This window comes from Danio rerio, chromosome 25 (assembly GCF_049306965.1).
Source record: "Danio rerio strain Tuebingen ecotype United States chromosome 25, GRCz12tu, whole genome shotgun sequence".
NCBI lineage: Eukaryota > Metazoa > Chordata > Actinopteri > Cypriniformes > Danionidae > Danio > Danio rerio.
In genome coordinates, this window is record NC_133200.1 from 19,407,501 (window position 1) to 19,431,818 (window position 24,318).

Here is a 24,318-nt window from a genome sequence, read left to right on the forward strand (position 1 = left end):
TATACAAACACAAAGCAAATCAAAACAAAACAAATAAACGTAATAAGAAATATGAAAAAAGCAAGATGTGAAGCAAAACACAAAACCTTCATGAAACAATAACAACTCACAAGATTAAAACACACAAAAGCAACCCCCCACCCCACCAAAAAAGCACCATCTGTGCTTACATTCAGAGGAAAATCATTTGGTTGTCTCGTTACCAAACATTCTAGACAAACTCATTCATCACTTCACAACCAATTAATGAAACAAAACGTATCACGAGTATGTGTAGGCTGATTCTCATTTCGTTTTCATAGTTGTTTTTCGAGCTTAGAAATTAGCTCATTTTTTTCCATCAGTGAAAAGCAGCGTTTTGATAGCTCATCCTACGCAGTTCACCTAAGCGCTTCCATCCGCCATTCATGCTACGGTAAAAATAACTCACACAGGTGAAGAGAAAAGCGGCTGTAAAATGGAGCATCAAAATAAATCAGGAGAAGCGAGCATGCAGCACCTCTCTATTAAAACACAGGGTCATGGAGGACGACCTGCCGCTTTAATTGCTGTGTTTTTGCACAGGCTTTGCTGCTCTAAAGGGGCATTACTGTAGCCCCACTGATCAAAACATGTAAACAAACAAACACTTTACTGCATAAAAGTGCTCCAGAGCACAGATTTATTTGGGTGAGGAGTGTATATTTAGCTGCATGTATTTAAAAGTATTGAGAAGTTGGAGATTTGTTTTTTGTTTTTTTGCAGTGGTCTGATACTTGAAGTCCATGTTAAATGACAAAATAGGACACTTCTAACAGAGCTTTCAGAGCACGTAAAAATAATTTAAATGTCAATGAAATTTGATGAAAAAAAAAAAACAGTTTGAAAGAATCTTTTATTCTGTGTGGCTGCGATAAGATAAGAAGAAAATATACCAAAAGAATGTGTATGATTCTTGTTTTCTTAGTAGTTTTAGGCTTAACAATTTCAAATATATAATGAAATCCAACACATTAAACAGTATTAACTGCAATAAAAAGATATATAAAGACAGTAGAGGCATTTATTACAAAACACAATACATTTCAAGTAAATTCCGTTCATAGATTAAAAAATTATAATAATTTATATACAAGGGTTGGACAATGAAACTGATATTAATTGGTTAATTTAGTGTTAAGGCTGGTTTATAATTCTGCGTCGAGCAATTGCCGTGATCCACGGTGCATGTCTTGTTCATAGTTGTGCATTTATACTTCTGCGTGCTGCTTGTGTTGCTCTGCAATAACACTTCCGAAATGCTAACTGGCAGTAGGTTATGTTATGCTTCTCTGTATAGTTTCTTTGCAGGTGTTTTTTTTTTTCTGAACGCTACTTTAACATACAAGTAGCTAAAACTTGCTCATTCAGAGGCAGGAATTGGCAGACACAAACAATTTTAATCATAAGGTAAACACAAAACAAAAGTTTCCATCTGAGCGGAACTCAACACTTGTAAACACTCGCTCCATCTGGCTCACAGCTCTTAGCACTGCCCACACTCATCACAGCAACCAAGCTATAATAATTCCTTACATTTATACAGAGCTTTTTCTGGGCACTCAAAGCGCTTTACACATAGGAGTAGGAATCTCCTCCTCCACCACCAGTGTGCAGCATCCACCTGAATGATGCAATGGCAGCCATATTGCGCCAGACCGCACACCACACACCAGCTGATTGGTGGAGAGGAGAGAGAGTGATGAAGCCAATTATGATTTGGGGAGGGTTAGGAGGCCATGATGGACAGAGGCCAGTGGGCAAATTTGACCAGGATGCCGGGGTTAAACCCTATACTTTTTTTGGGAGGACATCCTGGGATTTTCAATGACCACAGAGAGTCAGGTTGTCTTGGTTTAACGTCTTATCCGAAAGACGGCGCTCACTGAGCAGTATAGTTAAAACACATAAGTTTTGCTATGGTTACGCCATCCTTCCACACTACGCCGGAGTTAAGAGAGCCAAAAACGAAGCGTTTTGAAACGTTGGAGAGGCTGTTTTTATTCTAAAACGCTGCTGCTTTGTCTCAGTGTGGATGAAGGAAAACGGAGACATCTAAAAACGGAGGCGGGGCTGCAGACATTCGTCTCTCTGATTGGGGCTTTTCCTCAATATTAAGTAGGCTTCACTCCTGCATCCTCTCCCTGTAAGTTCAGACTTCGCAAGTTTGATATGAAAAACAGACTCTCAAGGACATGTGCGCTAAATCTTCAAAGGGAAAAGTGTACTTTGTAACCTACGTTGTTTCACTTTCTTAACAATGAAATAAAAACATGATATAAGGAACTGCTATCTACATTTTGATATTAGTAACTTCACAGACAGCAGAAATTTTGAGGCGTTGTGCTGCATATATGACCATCATCTTCACTGTAAGCATATTCATAACAAAACAGAGCCTAACATTACTGCCTCCTCTTCATTCATTTTCATTGAAAATACGAACCATACCCTCTCTTTTGCTGAATATCAGTTTTAGTAACCAAAAATGGCCATTATAAAAGTATAACGCACAATAAGTTTATACATTATAGGAAATAAAGGCAAGCGAATAGTCAATATGCAGAATGTACGTGGTTACAATAATTATTAACTTATCTTTGCGCTAAGCCAAAACAGACCAAAAGACCAAAGTCAGGGAATATGTTGTTAGATATAGACAACAAGATGGATTAAATATTACGTTTAACAAATATAGTGAGATTAGATCCAGCGGGAGATCCTTGATCACACTCCTACGAGCACGGATCGCATCTGGCAAGATAGGCTGCAGCGCATGCCAGAGTGTGTGGTCACGTGATGTGCGTTTTCAGTGTTTTAGTGTAGACGGAGAGTTGTTCAGAAATGCTGAGTGAAACGGCAGTGGGGACACGGATCGTTTTCATTCTAAAACACTGTTCTAAAACTAAAACACACTAGTGTAAACGGGGCCTTAGTGGACGACCATGTGAGAGTTGCAAAGAGCTAGCTGCTGTCGTTGCAACGTGTAGTTACATTTCTGAAATGCTACAGTGCTTCACGTTTTGTTTGTGAATTTGCAAATAAAAACTAGACAAAATGTGGATTGGATTACTTGTTGGCAAAAATTTATCGCATTGGATCAATATGTCGTGTGGTGGAGAGTGGTCGTCCACGCACTGCCTGCACTGTTGAAAATATACCACTGTCAAAGTCCTGGTACTGAGCCAGGAAGACGCAGAAGAAGAAGGTAATGTGGTGATATAAATCAGGTGTGGTGGGAAAAGTATACTTATAATGTCATTTTAGCTATTTGCCATTTAATTACAAAATATAATTAAAGTATATATATACTTATATTCCTACAGAATTTATTTTGTTTGAATATATATGTATATATTTGTTTTCCCAGAGATCGGTTGCGGCTGGAAGGGCTTCCGCTGCCTAAAAACTTGCTGGATTAGTTGGCGGTTCATTCCGCTGTGGCGACCCCGAATTAATAAAGGGACTAAGCCGACAAGAAAATGAATGAATGAATATATATATATATATATATATATATATATATTTGTATTTTATTTTATTGTATTTTTTTACCTCTAAAAATGATTGATTAATTGATTTCTCACATATAAAAACTCTTAGCAGCAATAAAAAATATATCTAGAACAGCATCTAAAACAAAGAGGACTTATTAGATGGATGAAGTGCAGGAGAGCAGCTCTCCGTTTGCCTTTGAGGCGTCGCTGTTACCTGCAATAGTACAGGCTACTATTTTTAGAATCAATGTGGACGGACTGTCAGCGTATTTTAAGCAATGCCCCTGCGGCCCACCATGTACCCTTGAGAGAGATCGTGGAGAGAGAAAAAATGTCTAGTGAGAGAAGAAAAACAGACCCTAAGTCAGATTCGGAGAAGTCCTTCTAGCTTGACACTTGACGTGATGCTGCTGCGTTTTGACAGGTACTTAAGACGAGCTCTGGACAGTTTAGGAACCATCGGCTTTAATGGAGGAAATGAGATCAGCCATTCAGTTAAAGTGCCAGTGTGACTCAATGGATGAAACGGCTCTATTCTAGGATCAGGTCAATGGCCTTTGGTGATAAAGGAGATGAAAGGGATGGATGAAAGACAACACTTAAAGGGGACACATTATGCCTCATTTCATAAGATGTAAAATAAATCAACGGTGTCTGTGAAGTTTTAACTCAAATTACCCCGAGCTCATTTATTATAGCTTGTAAAATGTGCCCATATTTGGATGCGAGTATAAACATTTTTTTTGTGTGTGGCCCTCTTAATGCCAATGAGCTGCTGCTTTCTGGAGGGAAAACTTTTGATTTAGAACAAAACAATAAAACAAAGAATTTCACAGAGCCAGAATGTCAAATTCTGACCAGCAGTGGACTTAGCATTCCATGTTCTGGACAATGATGGCGAGGAAGTAGTTACAAGAACCAGGACATTTCTGAATATTTAAAGTACTGTAAGAAATATACTGGTTACAGCTGAAATCTTATATTTCCCTACTATACAGTACATGAAAAACAGCATGTAAGCTGATTAGCAAGTTCGAAATAATAGTATTCAAAAAACAGTAGGTGAGAAGTAACTTGATAATCTACTGCTCACAGTGAGATTCTGAAGTGCGCATCTGATAGATGCAAGGCTATCCCATGATTCCACGTGAGAAAAATCTCGAATGGGAGTGAAGCGATGCAACCGACATGGGTAGGTCATGGGATATCGATTATGAATTGATGTAGTGCATCCGAGCTCCATTCACACTATTTAGAATGTACTTTTCTAAAGCTCATAGTAAATTAAAATTCAAGTGTATTACCTTGGCGATTTCAGACACAGACTGTGTTTGTGTGTGTGTGTGTGGGGTGACGGTGTTTTCATGCCACTGGCTTGAAATTGAAATACAGATGTTGTTGTACTGATTGTACCCACAGCAGCCCTACTCTTTTAATTGATTATTTTACTGCAGCCTTTTCTCTTTGGCCTGCTCTTTTATTTTATTATTTTTTAAAAGCGTCACTAGCATGTGACGTGAACTGAGGTCATAGTTGATACTGTAATTGTCTGTTGACTTGACAGTGGCACCTTACTCAATATAAGCTTGCTGTTGTTGATAATACTACAGCTAAACAAATAGCTAAAATTGGATAGAAAGTGAAACCGAAAATGTAACGCTAAAAAGCCTATGGAAAAAAAAACGGATGTATCTAAATGTACAAAGCGGAGTACATTTTTCCTTAAAACCAGCGAGAGTACAAATGAAGGTAAAGAGACATCCATAAATCAAATTTTATGAATCAAGACCACGTGGTCTGTAAACCACAGTACAAAAATTTTTCTTGTACTGTAGCTGTTCATCAGCTCTTAATACAGAGTGCTGCTAACAGTGAAAAGACAGACTCAGTAACACTGCCCAGCACCAGTCATGAACCCAACACCACAGAATAGGCAGGCAGGATTGTCTTTGAGTGAATATAAGAATTAGAAGAATTAGTATTAATGAAGAGTTTGGTGCACACCTACTCAATTAAAAATGCTCGGAGATAAATAATGATACCAAATAATTTAGTAGCACTAAATCAACAAGACTGACTTGACTTGATTAGAAACCTTTGTAAAAGGGGGAGATTTGTGGTGAGATGTATTTAAAGTTTTATTCAGTCAGTTCATTTAGTCAGAAGCAGAGCCAGGAACTAGTTGTATTATAAAAGACACTAATTCTTTCACTGTGAAATAACCAGCCCGCATAAAAAAATACTATAGTAAATAGTGTTTTGAACCATACTGTAGTCAAGTACTTAAAATAATATGTTGTGGTAATTATATAGTTGTTATAAAAACATATATAAACTATATATACAGTTGAAGTCTGAATTATTAGCCTCTGTTTATTTTTCCCCAATTTCTGTTTAATGGAGAGAATTTTTTATCACATTTATAAACGTAACAGTTTTAATAACTCATTTCTAATAACTGATTTATTTTATCTTTGCCATGATGACAGTAAATGTTTTACTAGATATTTTTCAATACACCTCTCTACAGCTTAAAGTAACATTTAAAGGCTTAACTAGGTAAATTAGGTTAACTATGTTAACTATTCAGGTTAGGGTAATTAGGCGAGTTATTGTATAACAAAGGTTTGTTCCGTAGACTATCGGAAAAAGTATAGCTTAAAGGGGCTAATCATTTTGTCCTTAAAATGGTGCTTAAAAAATTAACAAACAACTTTTTCCAAAAAAAAATATATATATATATTATTAGACTTGTCTTGCTCTGTTGCACATAATTTGGAAAATATTAAAAAAAGAAAACAAAAATCAAAAGGGTTTGGGCTAATAATTCTGACTATAACTGTCCATACATAATATAAACAGAAATTTTCAACAACTATAGGGTAGATAATACTACAACAGACCACAGATACTGTATAAGATACTGTATGTATTACAGTTTATCACTTCATTATAGTTAATATTACAGTATGCTGTATTAGTTGGGTTACTCCATGTCAAATACACCAAAATTCAAATTCACATTTTTTTATTTTTGCTAATATTTTTTTCTGAAAAAGATGGGGCGGAGTTTGGGCGGAGATATGTTCAGAAACGCTAGGTGAAACGCTAGTGTGGACACGGATCGTTTTTTATCTAAAACGCCGTATTCAAACTTAAACGCACTAGTGTAAACGGGGCCTGAGTCTATAGGTGTATGGGTGTTTGCCAGTGTTGGGTTGCGATTGGAAGGGCATCCGCTGTGTTAAACATATGTTGGATAAGTTGGCGGTCCATTCTGCTGTGGCAATCCCTGATTAATAAGGGGATGAAGCCGAAAAGAAAATGAATGAATGAATGAATGAATGAATGAATTTGTGTTCATCCTACCAAATTTGAGGTCTCTAAGACTTTTTTAAGGTTTCTAAGTATTGTTTAGTTAGACATGTTTAGAGCAGAAAAGCGATAATAAGAAAATCAGAACAATAACAAACAATGGGGTTCCGGCATCTTCTGTGCTTGGACCACTAAAAAAAAGAAGAGGAGGAAGAGTGGAAGATGGACACAATGGGTTAGAAGGGAGATGAAACATTGAGTTCTGGGTGGGTCCAGCACTGAATAAGTGATGAACCAGGCCGGTTTCCTGTGTGTTTGATGTGTGAGCGCCGGCGTATCTGCCGGAGTTCTGTCTGAGGTCTTTGGGTCAGTGCGGGGGATTATGGACCGGATGAGACTTTCAGACTGACCTTTTCTATTCTATTATCTGCCTCTGTTTGCGCTTTCAGGAGAATCCAAAAAAGGTGGTGATGCCACCCACTGCCATAACAGAATATTTGCGATAACAGTTGAAACACGACTGCGGTTGCATAATCATAACACATATTTCCACACTTTACCACCTACATTTGTACAGCGACAAGGTGCGATGTTTTACTAGAACAGTAAACAAGTCTAGGGTCCCACGATTTCTGCAATGGGGCAAAAACTAGGAGAACTCAAGAAAAAATGGAATTTATTTTATAATGCGAAATGTCAATGAATTTCACACTGCAACAATAAAAAAAATATAGATTCAAAAACAAATTCTAAATATATATGATCTTATTAACAATAATGCAATGGACAGCCAATCAGAATTCATTCTGCTTTATAGAATTTCATTATTTAAAATTGAAAAAAAAAAAAGAAAAGAAAATATATTGTGCATTTATGCGGATGGTAAAAAGAGTTATCTATATAGAGTTATAAGTTATTATATTTGTTATTATATAGAATTACATTTGTTTTGTGGTGTGAATGGACCTTAAATACAGGGAAACCGAATCAAATGGTGATATTGACTAAAGTTTTTGAATATTAAAAATCTAGTTGGCTTCAATCTGTGGTTAAACTGTACAGCTTTAATCTAATAAGAAGACACATCTTTTAAAAACTCATTTTAAGCATTAAATAAACTGCAATAAAAAAAGATTTCAGAGAAATCTTACAAAAAATGGCTTAAGTGAAAAATATAGGAAATTTCATAGGGCCCTGTTTTTTTTGTAAAAACTTAAATAAATTTAAATTGTACAAATGTTTTCATTTATATTAGAATGCAGAAAAAATGTACATAAATCACACAAAAAATATAAAATAACAAAAATAAAATTAAATAATTGTTGCTAAACTGTGTGCTTTGTCTCTTCAGTTAATTCAACTTTCTATTTCATACAAAAAAAACTAAGTCTGTGAATTTTGGGGGGAAATTTTAATATGCATTTAAATTTCTAAACATTTAAGCAGCAAAAAAGAATAAATTGTAGAGAAAGGCCATACAATTCTGCTTTAAAGCTGAAAGATTTTAGTGGGAAAAAAAGAAAAAACAAAACCCTCCATATTTCACCAGGCTCAAAAACAGCACAAACAACGCATTAAATGTCTAAGCCAATGCAATGTGAGTGAAATCAATGAGTACTTCCTGCTGACAGCTCATGTTTTTGGGTAGAGGAAGGCAAGTCACTCTCTCTCCCTGTAAGGCTATCTTTCTCAAAGCTCTCTTGCTGAAAAGTGAACCTTCCCCTGGGCCGTTCTATCTTTAGCGATTTACTTCCGTCATGTCACATCTTGTCACCGGAGCCGGTGGCAGGCCTTCAAGCTGGTATCCACACCTCGCGGCCACCCAATCTCCTGCTCTTTACAACACAGGAAGAGCTTCTTCGCCTGCTTCCTGTCTGTCACTCCACACGCAACCTTCAGAAACGCAACACCAGGTGGATCGCACACACTTACAGACTGTCAAATAAACATGCACAAAACTTGACTATAAAATATAATTAAATAAATGTAAAAAAAAAACAAAACTTATACTACGGCTGACTTATACAGTCGTATGTTAATGCATTCACTAACATGAACAATGTATTAATTATGGTATTTATGTTTTTTTAAGCTTAGCTGATGAAAATGCAGTCGTTCATTGTTAGTTCAACGAGTGCATTAACTAATGTTAACAAGCATGAATTTGGATTTTTAATAATGCAATAGTAAACGTTTAAGTACTGTATGATAAATGAATGTTGTACAAGTACTGTTCATTGAGAGTTCATGTTACTAAACACATTACCTACTGTATAACTTCTTAAACATTAACTAATAAAACCTTATTGTAAAGTGTGAAGTTTGGGGTAAGTTTTTTTTTAATTATTATGAATTTTATTTAATAATTTAAATAAAATAATTCTGTTCATAAAGGTGGCCATTATTAAATGTAATAAAAGTTAAATTGTAAAATTTTTATTGAATATTAGAAAAAAATTGTATGTATTTTCAAATAAAATTATTACTACAATCACTATTGCTTTTATTACTTTTGCCATTATTAATAATAAATAATATTAAATAATAATATCAGAAGGATTTCGAAAGGATCACGTGACTCTTAAGGCTGGAGTAATGAAGCAGAAAATTCATCTTTAGAAATCACTGGAATAAATTATTAAAATTAATGATAAACTACTTTTAAACAGTTATTTTATGGTGCAATAACATTTCACAATTTTACAATTTGTACTGTATTTTTGATTAAATAAATGCAGCTTTGGTGAGCTGGAGAAGAAGCTTATTTTAAAACATTTAAAAATCCTACTGACCCCAAACTTTTGACCAGTAGTATGTATATGTATGTATGTATGTATGTATGTATATATGATTATATATGTATATATGTGTGTGTGTGTGTGTGTGTTTTAATGATTAATTTTTGGGCATTTTTTCCTTTATTTGACAAGACAGTGGGTTGACAGGAAGTGAAGTGGGAGAAAGAGAGGTAGGATCGGGAAAGGTCCATGAGCCATGATTCAAACTCAGATGCCCGGAGAGCTTCTGCACCATGTCAGCGCGCTAACTACTGGGTTATTGCGCAGACTGTGACCAATATATTAATAAATTCTCTCATCTTACCATGTGTTAAATAAAGACTGGACATACTATATTATAATTTAAATGTTTGAATAAACCAAACACGTCAGCATATGTTAAGAATGTTTTAGTAAATGATTATATTATTTCATTTATTTATTTATTACACATTTTAAAAACTGTCATCTGTCACTCGAGAATTCGCAAATTGTTCTAGCAGTTGTTCTTTTGCCTTTGTTCTTTTTGCCTCTTACTTATGTTACCTATATATATATATATATATATATATATATATATATATATATATATATATATATATATATATATATATATATATATATATATATGCATGGCAAACTTAATGCATCAAGGAGCAACATACTGAGGAGTTTCACCAATTGAAGACCATGTCACTCATACACACACACAATCACTGGGGCTGAAAGGCATCCAGAAAGAGTCAGTCAAGAGGAAGTGATGGCAGGAAGCGTCACACAAAAAGGCGCCACGGGTCAAACGTGTCTCTGCCGTCCACTTCCTCTTGTCTCTGCTCACACGCACACAAACCAGGCAAGCAGAATGAGGAAACTCTGCCCTGAGGGATTGTGGGAAGCTCCAAGCTACATAATGACAGGCTTTCCCTGTAAAAGTGGCATGACAGGTCAGATTCGGGAGCGCATCATCGACTCAACAGAACCAGATGTGTTAAGCCGGAATGGAAAAAAAGACAGTGTGCGATATGGCTAATGTTTACTAGTCAACCTGTCATCCAGAAGATTGGTTTACTAGTCAGTGGGTTAAAGTTTAATCTATGAACGACTCCCAATGGAAATGACTCACAGTGGGTCTCGGAGCTTCAGTAGGCTTTTGCTCTGAAAAAAAAAATTATTCAAAGGGGATTCCTTGGATTTTCTGAATCTCTTTTCTCTAAGTGGTTGTAAAAAACTGATTAAGCTGAACAATACTCAATTTAATTTCTTTGTTTAACCAATAAACATTGTTTGCAACAATTTTGCAGAAATATTTTTTTGGTGTGTGTATGGTGAGATGTAATTTACAAATAAGTTGATTCTTTTGATTGCAAGTTAATAGTTTATTATCTGAATCCGAATTATCTGAATAATAATTAATTCTCTGAAACAATGTGCTATAACCCCGCATTAGCTGAGAGAATCTCCTTTTTTAATCTTTTCATTGCAATTGAACTAGACCCAAATGGAATCAAATCATATCTAAAGCTTGCGAATCAGAAATTAATTAGTAAGCGACTTGCAAACGTAAATAAATTTAAATACAATTCTTTCATATCGTGAATTAAATAATTAATAAACAAATACATAAAAAAATACAGCGATGTGGTGGCGCAGTAGGTAGTGTTGTCGCCTAGAAGCAAAGAAGGTCACTGGTTCGAGCACCGGCTGGGTCAGTTGGCGTTTCTTTGTGGAGTTTGCATGTTCTCCCCACGTTCATGTAGGTTTCCTCCGGGTGCTACGGTTTCCCCCACAGTCCAAAGACATGCAGTACAAGTGAATTGGGTAGGCTAAATTGTCCGTAGTGTATGAGTGTGTGGATGTTTCCCAGAGATGGGTTGCAGCTGGAAGGGCATCCACTGCGTAAAAATATATGCTGGATAAGTTGGCGGTTCATTTCGCTGTGGTGAGCATAGGTTAATAAAGGGACCAAGCAAAAAAATGTATAATTGAATGAATAAACAAATACATAAATCTCTAAATGAAATATCATCCAAAGTCAATTTGGCACTAATAAAATCATGGATGTGAGAAGATTGTTAAAAAAAATAAATAAAAAATGATTTTAAAGTGTCTTAAAAGAACAACTGAATTTAAAGCTTGTGAATCAACATGTGACGGCAAAAACCATGAATGATGGCAAATTGTTTTTATATTTTGATTATAACTGACAAACACACAAATGAAATTAACTGAAATTATACTAAAAGTGAAATCAAATCATATGTTTGACAGTCAGAAACAAAATCGACCTTCAAAAATTTGAACGTGAGAATTGCTTTAGTATTTTTTGATTCCAACTGAAATAGACCCAAACTGAACTATAACTGAAAGAAAAATTTAGAAATAAGAACTAAATAATAAGAAAAAAACGTAATTCCCGGATGGGACTCAAACGTGTTAATGAGAGACAAAATGAAAGTGAGAAAAGGCTTTTCATATTTACATTTACATTTACATTTAGTCATTTAGCAGACGCTTTTATCCAAAGCGACTTACAAATGAGGACAAGGAAGCAATTTACACAACCAAGAGCAACAATGAATAAGTGCTATAAGCAAGTTTCAGGTCTGTAAAGTCTAAGAAGGGAAGTATTAGTAGTATTAGTTTTTTTTTTTTTTTTTTTGTACAGTTAGTGTGATATTCAGAGAGGCAATTACAGATTAGGAAGTGTAGTGGAGACTAAATAGTTGAGTTTTAAGTCGTTTCTTGAAAGTAGCGAGTGACTCTGCTGTTCTGATGCAGTTAGGGAGTTCATTCCACCAACTGGGCAGATTGAGTGTGAGCGTTCGCGAAAGTGATTTCTTCCCCCTTTGGGATGGAACCACGAGGCGACATTCATTCACAGAACGCAAGTTTCTGGAGGGCACATAGATCTGCAGAAGCGAGAGCAGATAAGAAGGAGCAAGGCCAGAAGTCACTTTGTAGGCAAACATCAGAGCTTTGAATTTGATGCGAGCAGCAACTGGCAGCCAGTGCAAACGGAGTAGCAGCGGAGTGATATCTTTACATTACAACTGAAACACACCCGTATGAATAAGGATCAAACCAAAATAAACGTAAAATCAGAGCTAAATGCGAATCAAATAAAATCTAGGCATGGGATGATAACCAGTCTCAAGGTTTAACGCGGTTTGGAAAAGTCAAGGTTTTAAAACCGCTAAAATTTTCTGTTATTCTGCAGCTAAGGGAAGGTTTTTATTTTGTGTTTTTTAGGTGTTGTCTGTGTTTTTGGAACCAACGAGGATATCAGAAATCAATGATTTATTTTTATTATTTAGCCTGACATGTTTACTGATCCAAAATATTTTGATGTTTCCTAAAATAAAACATATTGTGTTCAATAGGGGAGTTGTTTTTTTTAAATCCAGACAGACATTTAAAAAAAGAACTTATTTTAAAAACAGTAACCACAATATGTTGATATTTTTATCCAAGGTTATGATACAGTCAGAAACTTACACTGGCCTATGCCTATTGAAATCACCATGGTAACCAACCATAAAAATCCTTATGCTTTCAATACAACCTAAATTAATCCATATCAAATCAAAATGAACTGACCAAAACTAAATGCGAGTCTAAACTGAATCAGGATTCATAAAACATAAATGCAGGGCACCTACATCAAAAAGCACAACACAGTCACACGGCACAATCGCGTGATCAACAACTAGTTAACACACATCCAGTGACTTTACTGGCAGTACTAGTCAATAATCGTGCAGGCATCCAAACCGGACACTTGTTTTCTCTATGCAGTACAGTGTGTACAGACAAAAGGGACAAATGGAAGAGCGAGGGAGGTAGTGAGGGAGAAAGAGCTGCAGTCTATTATTAGTCTATGGCTCCAGCGGCAAAGTGAGGTCACATCAGAGTCCAGCTTTGGGCACGTGTGTGTGCTCGGTGTGTTTTTGCTTTCACGCTCGAGCTGCTCTACACAGCCAGAATCAGAGCGCTCCAAAAAAAAAAAAAAAAAAAAAAAAAAAAAAAAAAAAAAAAAAAGGGGGCAAGAGAAAAAGGCTTCCTGTAAACACGCGAGGAAGCCACAGTCTGTTGTGTGCGTCTCATAGCATTTCCTCAATCCGCTTGTAAAGCAGAAAGCACAGCATTTTGCACGGAACCATGAGGACATTTACATATTTTGGATCAGAAGGTGGCATGTGACAAATAAGAAAGGCTTGGAGAGCTGTCTGGTGCACAAACAACCACGGGCTGAATATTTAACTTGTCATTTGTGTGCCTTGTTTTCTATTATTACAGGGGGTGAATAAATGTGATGCCACTAGCACAAATGCTTTTATTTTACATTTTTATAATTAATTATATTCATTTTATTTTTATTATTATTATGTAATCCCACATTATATAATCATATTATACTGTAGTATGATTAAAAATATACAAAACCTTTGTTTATAGTATTTAGTAGATAAGTTAAAAATTACATTAAATAATATAAAAATAAAAAATGATAGTAGTATACTGCAGTAAAAGTAAAGCCAATTAAATATAAATTAAGGTTTTATGATTAATTAAAATAGACATTTGAGTGAAACACTAAAATTTAAAATTTACATAAATTTTAAAATGATATTTATAGATTTCATCTTACATGACAAACTAATTGTTGCATAAGATCAATTAAGCGAAATAAATAAAAACATTGCAATGCGAGTGAAAATTGTACATTCACTATATATACACAGTGCTCAGCATATATAAGTATCTATTATTTTTAAAATCATACTTTTAATAGAAAGCTATACAATATTATAGTTGTGCATATAGGTTAGATTAGTCAGTACTGAAGCCAAATCTGGAGCTTATCTAACAAAAAAATGAACAATAACGGTCCAAAATGATTTGTTATAGAAATATATTAAATACAATTTTTAAAAAGAAAAAAATCAAGAGAAGAAAAAAAAATAGTAGGTTGTAATTTGTAGTTGTAGTTTGTAATATGTTGCTTGAATTTAATGCCATTATCTTTCAATTTCTAAATATGTTTGGAAACTAAATTATTTTAAATGCAACAAAATACATAGCCAATATTCACTGAGAAAAGGATAAAAATATTCATTTTCAAAATGAGGTGTATTCAATTATGCTGAGCACTGTATATATATATTTTATAAATGTTGTTTAAACACTCAATACAATTTGCTAACTGTACGTGAAATAATTTAATAAATTTATTAAATAGATTACACAATCCAAATTGGAATTTCCTAAAGTGAAATAAAAATGCATGAATTTAAAGGTACTGAACATAAAAATATTTGAAATCGCTTGACAAATTATATTATCACAGAGATTTAAAAAGTTATAGAGTATTTTGGTGTCTTGGCCACAAGACAGACATTCACTTCATTCTTAGATTTTTAAACCATATCCATTAAAGTGACAGATCTTTGAAGATGACAAAAAAACTAACTGAATAACAAAACCACAGTATGCAAAAACAAATGTGAACTAAATCCTGGCAGATAATGCAAGTTACAGCACACTGTTCAGCAAAGGATCAATATTAGTCAGTCTATACTGCCCCCTAGTGCATTGACTAAATTTCATTAACCAGATTGTTGAGAATTCTTACCGTTGTGGAGAAAACAACACGTCCCACTTCAACCACCTGAGGGTCAGTAGACTGTGTATCAGCAACAGGATTAATCTAAGAAAAGAAAAAAAAAGAAAAACAGACAACAGAACTGACGTCAATGAGACTAACACAGTACTAACACACTGACAGCAGCATATCGAATTGATCTACATACAGAGTGCTGAATCCTGAGGGGGAATTCAGCCCTGTTTGTCAACCTGAATTGTGATATCAATTTATTTGTTCCTGTGATGGTTTGTAGTTTCACTCTTTAAACTGTCCCTGATAAATATAAAACAAATAAATATTTAATAATACTATATTAGTTTTCACCAAAAAATATGAAGACGCCCAAAGGTTTTCAACAGTGATATTATATATATATATATACACTGCCCCCCTGAATTATAAGACAGCTTGTTTATTTTTTTTTCCCAATTTCTGTTTAAAAGGAAAGAAGATTTTTTTTTCAACACATTTCTAAACATAATAGAATTAACAACTAATAATGGATTATTATGACTGTAAATAATTTTACTAGATATTTTTCAAGACACTTCTCTACAGCTTAAAGTGACATTTAATAGTTTAATAGTAATTTAATGGTTAACTAGGTTAACTAGGCAGGTTAGGGTAATTAGGCAAGTTATTGTATTACAGTGGTTTGTTCTGTAGACAGTCGAGAAAAAATATAGCTAATAATTTTGTCCTAAAAATGGTGTTTAAAAAATTGAAAACTGCTTTTATTCTAGCTGAAATGAAACAGATAAGACTTTTTTTCAAAAGAAAAAATATTGTCAGACATACTGTGAAAATTTCCTTACTCTGTAAAACATCATCTTTAAAAGAGAAGAAAACAATTCAAAGGTTTGGTTTATTTTTTATATATGGTTTATTTATATAGTTTATATAGGTTATAGTGTATATATATATATATATATATATTTATATATATATATATATATATATATATATATATATATATATATATATATATATATATATATATATATATATATATATATAAACAGTTCGGTCTGGTTCTCGATAGCCGTGATATATTTAAGTAATATCAGCACCCGTACAGCCTCTTTACCCTTTCTGTATTACTCCGCCCACATACAGCCAGCAAAAAGCAGACACTACAGATCTAGGGCCCTATCATACACCCGGCGCAATGCGGCGCAAGGCACGGCGCAAATGTTATTTGCTAGTTTCAGCTTGGCGCAAGTGTCGTTTTGCACCACGTTGTTTAAATAGCAGATCCATTTGTGCTCATCTGTGCGGCCATAGACGTTCTGGTTTAAAAAGGAAGGCGTTCTGAGGCGCACTGCTGGCGCGTTGCTATTTTGAGAAACTATAATAGATTTTTCAAAACAAACCCGGTCTAAACACCTGCGCAGAGTCGCTTACTGAATTTAGAAATATTTTTGAAACAAATATTTGCGCTTAACAAACCAAATTAATTATTTTTAGGCTAATTGATGTCTGTGCATAAAGGTTTCCCTGTGCGTAAAGGTTACACTGTAGGTGGCGAGAACGAGTCTTCGAACCTGTGTGTATACGTACTGTGAAATAACCACACCAAACATGCTACATGTATGCAGTTCACTAGAGGGAATCTGATTAATGTTAGCTCCACATCTAACTATCAAGCACATGTAGAGTTTTATGCAGTCGAGTAAAACATTTTAAAAATGTTTTTTAAAACATCTTTCTTTTAAATGTTTTCCAAAACATTAAAAATGAATGACAAAACATTTTAAATTAAATGACTGAATTGTGAATAAGTGATTGAAAGTCAAACCCGTGAGTCGTCTGACAAAAAAGTGCCCTTCTAAATCAAATCAGCAGGATGCCCTTTTGGATCTTTCACTTACTTCAAAGACTCTACTCACTACGTTTACATGGACATCTGCAATCTAGTTATTTGCCTTAATAGACAATAATATAACTATTATTATATACAAAAATATAAGGTGTTTACGTGAAGTGCTTTCATGTAAGAGTTTTCTGTAATTTTGAATGACTTTAAGTGCAGTTCGGCAGCTTCACTTTTACTCATGAACATTTCATTCATGCCCCATGACAAACTGGGATAACTGAAGCAAATAAGGAGTAAGGACTGGTGAGAGTGTTATTGAATTTAATAACGCACGCCGAATGTAAAGAAAAAATTTCGCAGTGTGTGTGTGTGCAGTCTGACAGAAAGTGACGTCAGTGACGGAAAATATGGCAAAAAGTCTTACATGACTATAATAGTTTGATCGCGACATTTACTTCAATAATGTCACTAATATATGCATACTCCGCATGTCTTAATTTTAATTTCTGCTTAGTTCAGTTATGACTTTAGTCAGATTAAAGTAATCAAATATCACTGTTTCGAGCTTATGTAGGCCTACAGTTCAAAATTCATGTTTAACTGAATAAACAGTTAGTAAACACAAGTTCATCTTATTAAACACCATTTATTTTCGTCACCAATTATCTTTAATAGAACAGCTTCTCAAGCAGTTGTAATGCATTTTGGAAAGAGGAGACGAGTCCCTGATCTAATGCCCTACCTGGTTCGAGAAACCCATTCTCAAAGACTTGCTTTTGGTCATTATTAGCACTAGGCTTGGGCGGTAATACGGTATTATGGTATACTGCAGGACCTAAAAATAGCAACGGTGTCAGTTTTAATACTGTTATACTGCCATAAATAACAATGCACTTAAAGACATGTATTAAAGACAAGTATTAGAGACAAGTATTAAATAATAAATATTATTTAATACCTACAAATGCGTATGTGTGATTGTCATCAAGGGACAGTGTGGAGGAGAGAAAGGGAGGGAGGGAGGGAGGGAGGGAGAGATAGAGATAGAGAGAGAGAGAGAGAGAGAGAGAGAGAGAGGTGAGGTGAGGTGAGGTGGGGAGTCACGCACCAAGTGACCTGCAGTTTGGCAGTATTTCCGGCTTAGACCGAACTAGAAGGGAGACATGGTAAATACGAACTAGAGGTCTGCATTCCAGCTGCTGTACCGCTGGAGCCGACCAGATTTCTTGCGGTGCAGGAATAAATTTCAGAATAAAGAGCAGGAGCGGTTGGTAACTCTGGTGTAATTTGCAAGGGAGCGAGCAGGTCCCTTTATTCGCTTAGTCCCTTTATTAATACGGGGTCGCCACAGCGAAATGAACCGCCAACTTATCCAGCAAGTTTTTTATGCAGCGGATGCCCTTACAGCCGCAACCCATCTCTGGGAAACATCCACACACATTCACACACACACTCATACACTAAGGACAACTTTAAGTGAAACAACTGAACATAAACATAGAAGGCTGAGAAATTTTTTTTTTGCTTTTGTAAGAATTTCTGAAGACACTTAAAGGTTTTTGTATCTGATCTCATCATATAATATACTTGTAACAAATGTTTTCCTGACCAATTATTAATTACAGACTATTTAGACTATTATTATATAAACTATTGAATTTTTTTAATTGCTATAACATTTTGTATTGTCATTTAGGTTGTATGTTTTATTACCAGTTTCTAAAAAGTAAAAAATGAACATGAAGTCAATACGTGTTCTATAGTGGCAGTGTGTCCCTGACCTCTACTGTGCCGTTCTGAGGGTGGTGTCGGTGATGTGATCGAGGGTAAATGTCCATCAGGTGTGGAGGAGGATCTGGAGTCACGCGTTTGCTGTGTCTGCTCAACAGTTCTCTGTAGTTCAGCGAATCAAAGTTGGTCTTCCACATCAGAACCTGAAACCCAGACGATTAGCATCAGTAACATCGGCCTGATGGTAACTGGAGAGTGAAGCAAGATTTATGCTCATGATTACCTGAGAGTCTGCACCTCCTGATGCAAAAAGATCTCCATCTCGAGAAAACATCACGGTCAAAACTGGACCCTGAAAGTAGAAGATAAAACACACTTAAAAAGAATAAATCCTGATGATATTGTGTCTAAAATCTCAATCTCAAAGAATCCACTCTACATTAACTTGTTTGTTAAACTGCTGTAGATTTTTATTAATATTAATTCTAATCATAATCACACACTAAAATGAAGGAAATCTGCACTCATGTTTAAGTGATATATAATTCACATGGACATTAAATTGCTTTGCAGATGATTTTATCCAATGCCACTTACAAATGAAAACAACTAAAAAAAAACTAAAAGAACAAAAACGTGATGAATATATTTATATAATTTTGTGATGTTCATCACTTTCATTACCTTTTTTATGGAGTGGTTATATCTTCTTATTTTAAATGTGTATTTTTAAGCAACAGCAGTTTTTAGCTTAAAAATAAATATTTCTGCAACACTTTAGAATAATCACTTTTAAGGTAATGTATTTACCAACCATAACCAAGTATACATAATCTTGTAAAGCAATTATTAATCATAGTTCAGCATTAACTAATATATTATTAAAATCCAAAGTTGTGCATGTTAATATTAGTTAATGCACAGCGATTTTACATGTATGAACTAACGTTATTTAACTTAAAGTAACATCAACAAACATGAATAAATACTGTAATAAATCTATTACTAGCAGTTTGTTCAAGTTAGAAAATACATTTGATGAGTTCCTCATCAAAACAGTTGGGATGCAAATTCTACACTATTTATAATAGAGTGACACCTTATGGCCATGAAGAGTGTAGATGAGCCTCCCCTCCAGCAGGTCCAAGATCTTAATTGTACTGTCACTCGAACCACTGATCAGATAGTTTCCAGAGGGATGGAAGGAAAAGCAGTTGACTCCTGCATTATGGACTGAAAAAAAACAAGTTAAAATCTTAATTAAATGTAAAGTCTATTACAAATTAATGCAATTACAAAAATGTGTAACCATTTTAGTTGAGATTGTACCTTTGTAATGTTGTATTAACTTGTTTGTACGAATATCCCAGATTTTTATTGTGTTGTCTGCACCTGATGATGCAATGCACGTGCCACTGGAGTTGAAGTCTACAAATGTGGCAGACCTAAGCAGACAATATTAGACAGTAAACAAATAATTAAATAAGACAGTATTGTTACATTTGGGCTAAAATATATAATATTTTTTGGAAAATAAGCCAAACATTAAGACAAAAAAGCCAAATTTAACATTTCATTTAGAAATAATGTAATACAGATACTTAAAAATTTCCAAAAATGACCAGAAACACTTAATTCTCACCCTCCATAGTCTGTGAAAATGTTGATGCACTGATGTGAGGATGTATCCCAGAGGCGAACTGTCCTGTCGTCACCACAGGAAGCAATGAGACGACCATCTGGTGAAAACCTAACAGGGACAGACCAAGTGACAGTGAGAGAAATCCCACTTTATGTGACAAAACCGGAAAGGTTAGATGTGTTAAATCTGCAGTCTCGTACCTCGCACAGCGCACCCAGTTGGTGTGTCGGTTGAGAGAGTAGAGGAATTTTTTCCGTTCAACACCCCATACTTTCACAGACTTGTCATCTGAGGCCGTGACCAGCCTTTGGCCATCTCTGGAGAAATGAACGCTTCGAACGCTTGCTGTGTGGGCTTTAAACACAGTCGATTCACCCTTTCTATAATGCACATGTACAAATAACACATTAAAAAAAGTAGTTCAGCCAAAAATGTAAATCATTTTCTTTTTAATTTCCTCAGTCAATGGACACAGACACTTCGAGAGTGAAGAGAAACATATACAGGGAACATAAAAATAATACCTGTAAATGATTTATTAAGGTCGTAATATTATTTATTGGAGGGGGGGGGGGGATCTCTTAGCTTGACTTGAAAAAGCTAACGAACTAAACTGCTTTTTAAGCATATTCTTCTTGTTCTGAGACCAAATTTCTAAACGTGTTTTTTCCAGAGCTCTATCAAGCTTTAAATACCTTCAAACTAATGTGATTTTAACAACATAGTTATATATTTTTAAACCAATTTACATATGTACAGTTTGTATAAAATGGATGATCAAATCTATGCAAAATCCCACAGACTTTTATACAGGTTAGGATATGGTGGCAGCTAGAAATATGCTTGTAAAAAGTTAATGTTAGGTATATGATAATCATGCTAAACAAGCAAGTAATGTGCTAATCAACGCTGGTTGGTTTATTCATGTAAGCAACATGTTAAACTATGCTACCAATATCCTAACCCTGCTAAAAATGTGTTAGCATTCTGATAATTATGTTAAAAACATGAACATTTCTGCTAACAACATGTTAACCAAGCCAAAATCATGTTAGTAGCATGTTTATTCATGCTAACAATTTAAATTAGTTAGAAAAATGCTAATGCTATAAAATGGCAGAAACATGCTTGGGACATGAAAACAATATGGCAATTTATGCTAACAAGAGGTTAGCCATACTACAAACAGGTTAGCAACATATTAATTCTTACTAGCCAAACTTTAACTTGTAATAGTGTTGTAAATAATGTTCAGTTTCTTGCACAGATCAAACATATTGATAAAACAAAATCCTCAAAATTATACTATCAAAGCAAAATCATTTTGTGCAGAACAAACATATTCATGTTTATTTCCAATTTCTGTTTAATGAAGAGATTTTTTTCAGCACATTTCTAAACATAATAGTTTTAATAACTTATCTCTAATAACTGATTTATTTCATCCTTGTCATGATGACAGTAAATAATATTTGACTATATCCTTTTTAAGACACTTCTATACAGCTTAAGTGACATTTAAAGGCTTAATTAAGTTAACTAGGCAGATTAGGGTAATTAGGAAAGTTTTTGTATAACGATGGTTTGTTCTGTAGACTATTGGGAAAAAAACAACTTAAAAGGGGTAAAAATTTTGTCCTTAAAACAGTGTTTAAAAAATTATAAACTGCTTTTATTCTAGCCGAAATAAAACAAATAAGACTTTCTCCAGAAGAAAAAATATTATCAGACATACTGTGAAAAATTTCTTGCTCCGTTAAACATCACTTGGAAAAAAAAAAAAAAAAAAAAAAAATATATATATATATATATATATATATATATATATATATATATATATATATATATATATATATATATATATTATTATTATTATTCTTAATGTCAGCAGCCACTGACTGGTATTTTATGAATCACCATAAAAGACCATGTTGTAGCTAAAAACCTTATTTTATATTACACGGAAAAGAAAGGTCACATGCATTTTGGATGGCCAAAGGATGAGAAAACTAAAATACTTTGGGTTAGAAATGTTAAAGATAACAAAATAATACATTAATACTGATAAAGCGCCAACTGAACTCACATACTGGGTGTCCACAATCGAACTGTTTGATCTCTGGATGAAGATGCCACCATTGAACCGCTTGGAGCAAAATTAACGCCTGTAATGACATCTGTGTGACCCACAAACCTGAAAGCCCGGGCTTTAGGAGCGAGGTTCCAAATCATAAGGCTTTTATCACAGGATCCAGTAGCTGCAAAATTATTTGTAAGAGGTTATTTTGGGGCTAGAGTGAAATTATATTTTTTTGTATTCTGAGTTATTTTAAATAATGAAGATAAATGTGACATACCAAGCTGTTTATTATTGGGGTTGAAGTCAGCGCAGGAAATTACATCTTTATGACCTTTAAAATGCCTCTCAAGGGTGGGATCCTCCTGAATAAGACAGAGAACTTTTAAGTGTAAGCAAAAAAAAAAAAAAGCAAATGATAATAAATAAATAAATATTTTGTAAGTTAGCTAAAATATCAAAGCTATAATAAAGTACCATTTTAAATAAAAAAATTAAAATGGTTCAAATTAAACTATTTCAGCTGACAAAAGACAAAATATTAGACTTGAATTAAATCTAAGTAAACTAAAATAAATGTCAAAATAAAATAATTTTAATATAGACATACTAATAAAAATGTAAAAAATGTCAACAACACACATCTAAACATGAAAAAACTGAAATTGATGGTAATACCGTTACAAATAATCAAAAACGTTGTTAATAAACATGTTCAAAACACAATGGTACTGCCGTTGATTCACGTCTAATCTGTGTTAATTGCACAGTATTTTTGCTAATAGACCTAGTTAATTGTATCGATTAAATTTTAATTTTGTAAACCCGACAACTATAAACGTTATGCATGTCCACATACAAACAAACACGAAACTTTCCAGCACAGTGGTACAGCGCTCTATCTAAAATGTCTATATCCGTACTCTAAAATGTTTCTACTAAATCATCTTACCATTACAGACGCCATGATTCCGGTAAACTTCAAGAAAGTGTATGAAACGTGGACAATTTGTGATTCTTTTTACAAGTAAACAAGTGAAACTCCTCCATGTTGAGCCACTTCCCTTCTGTCAAACCAACCGCGTTTTTACTCAGACCAAACAAATCACGCTTCGAATCATAGAGCCAGTCCGGCTAGTTGAGCAACAATGGAGGATATTTAATTTAAAAAAAATAATTTAGATTTCGATTGATATATTTGTACAAGTACAAAATACTACCATAAATAGAGAAATTAACGTCGACATCAGTCCGGTCAATGTAACCACTCCTCAAATAATGAAACAGAAGGCATGTTGGGATTAAATCTGAAATTTGCAAGCTAGTCTTTTAAAGATTATGCAGTCCTTAGAGTTGATTAATGTTCATTATATCTTACTTACATTATATATTCATTTACATTACATACAAATTACACAGATGTTTTGATTAAAATAGAGAGGACAACAGCAATAGTCAAAGCAACAACAATAAAATGTAAATAATATAATAAAAAATAAGAAACAAAGCATTTAGAAGGACAAATTATTTTTTTAAATGAAAAAAAATCTGAATAAAAATATAAACGAAAGTGAAATTCTATCCAGAGTAGGATTTTAAAAAGAGTAGAACACTGAACAGTACCATATCTCTTTAGAAGAAATAGACAAAAACGACTGATAATGTATAAAGATTCAAAAGCATTTAATGAATAAACGCGACCACCAATCTCCCTCTGTCGCTAAACAAATGAAACCAAAGGTTTAAACTACGCTGGATATGACGCCGTTGCTTAGCAACACCCCAAACGGTAAAGTCGAAG

The 24,318-nt window shown here is 34.2% G+C and overlaps 1 protein-coding gene across 9 annotated transcripts in view; it reads right to left on the bottom strand.

Moving 5' to 3' along the window:
• The window catches only part of poc1b (POC1 centriolar protein B), a 68,278-nt gene extending 44,012 nt beyond the window's left edge, over positions 1 to 24,266 (bottom strand). The window contains exons 1-11 of one of the 9 annotated variants that reach the window (XM_073941839.1): positions 24,141 to 24,266; positions 22,798 to 22,882; positions 22,527 to 22,698; positions 20,641 to 20,820; positions 20,441 to 20,548; positions 20,128 to 20,243; positions 19,898 to 20,031; positions 19,082 to 19,150; positions 18,849 to 19,001; positions 15,240 to 15,314; positions 8,227 to 8,723 (exon numbers count right to left, since the gene is read on the bottom strand). In XM_073941839.1, the coding sequence (XP_073797940.1) occupies positions 8,601 to 8,723; positions 15,240 to 15,314; positions 18,849 to 19,001; positions 19,082 to 19,150; positions 19,898 to 20,031; positions 20,128 to 20,243; positions 20,441 to 20,548; positions 20,641 to 20,820; positions 22,527 to 22,698; positions 22,798 to 22,882; positions 24,141 to 24,143 (1,218 nt within the window). In that variant the 5' untranslated portion in view covers positions 24,144 to 24,266 and the 3' untranslated portion in view covers positions 8,227 to 8,600. 9 annotated transcript variants of the gene reach the window in all.
• Between the last annotated feature and the right edge of the window lie 52 nt (positions 24,267 to 24,318).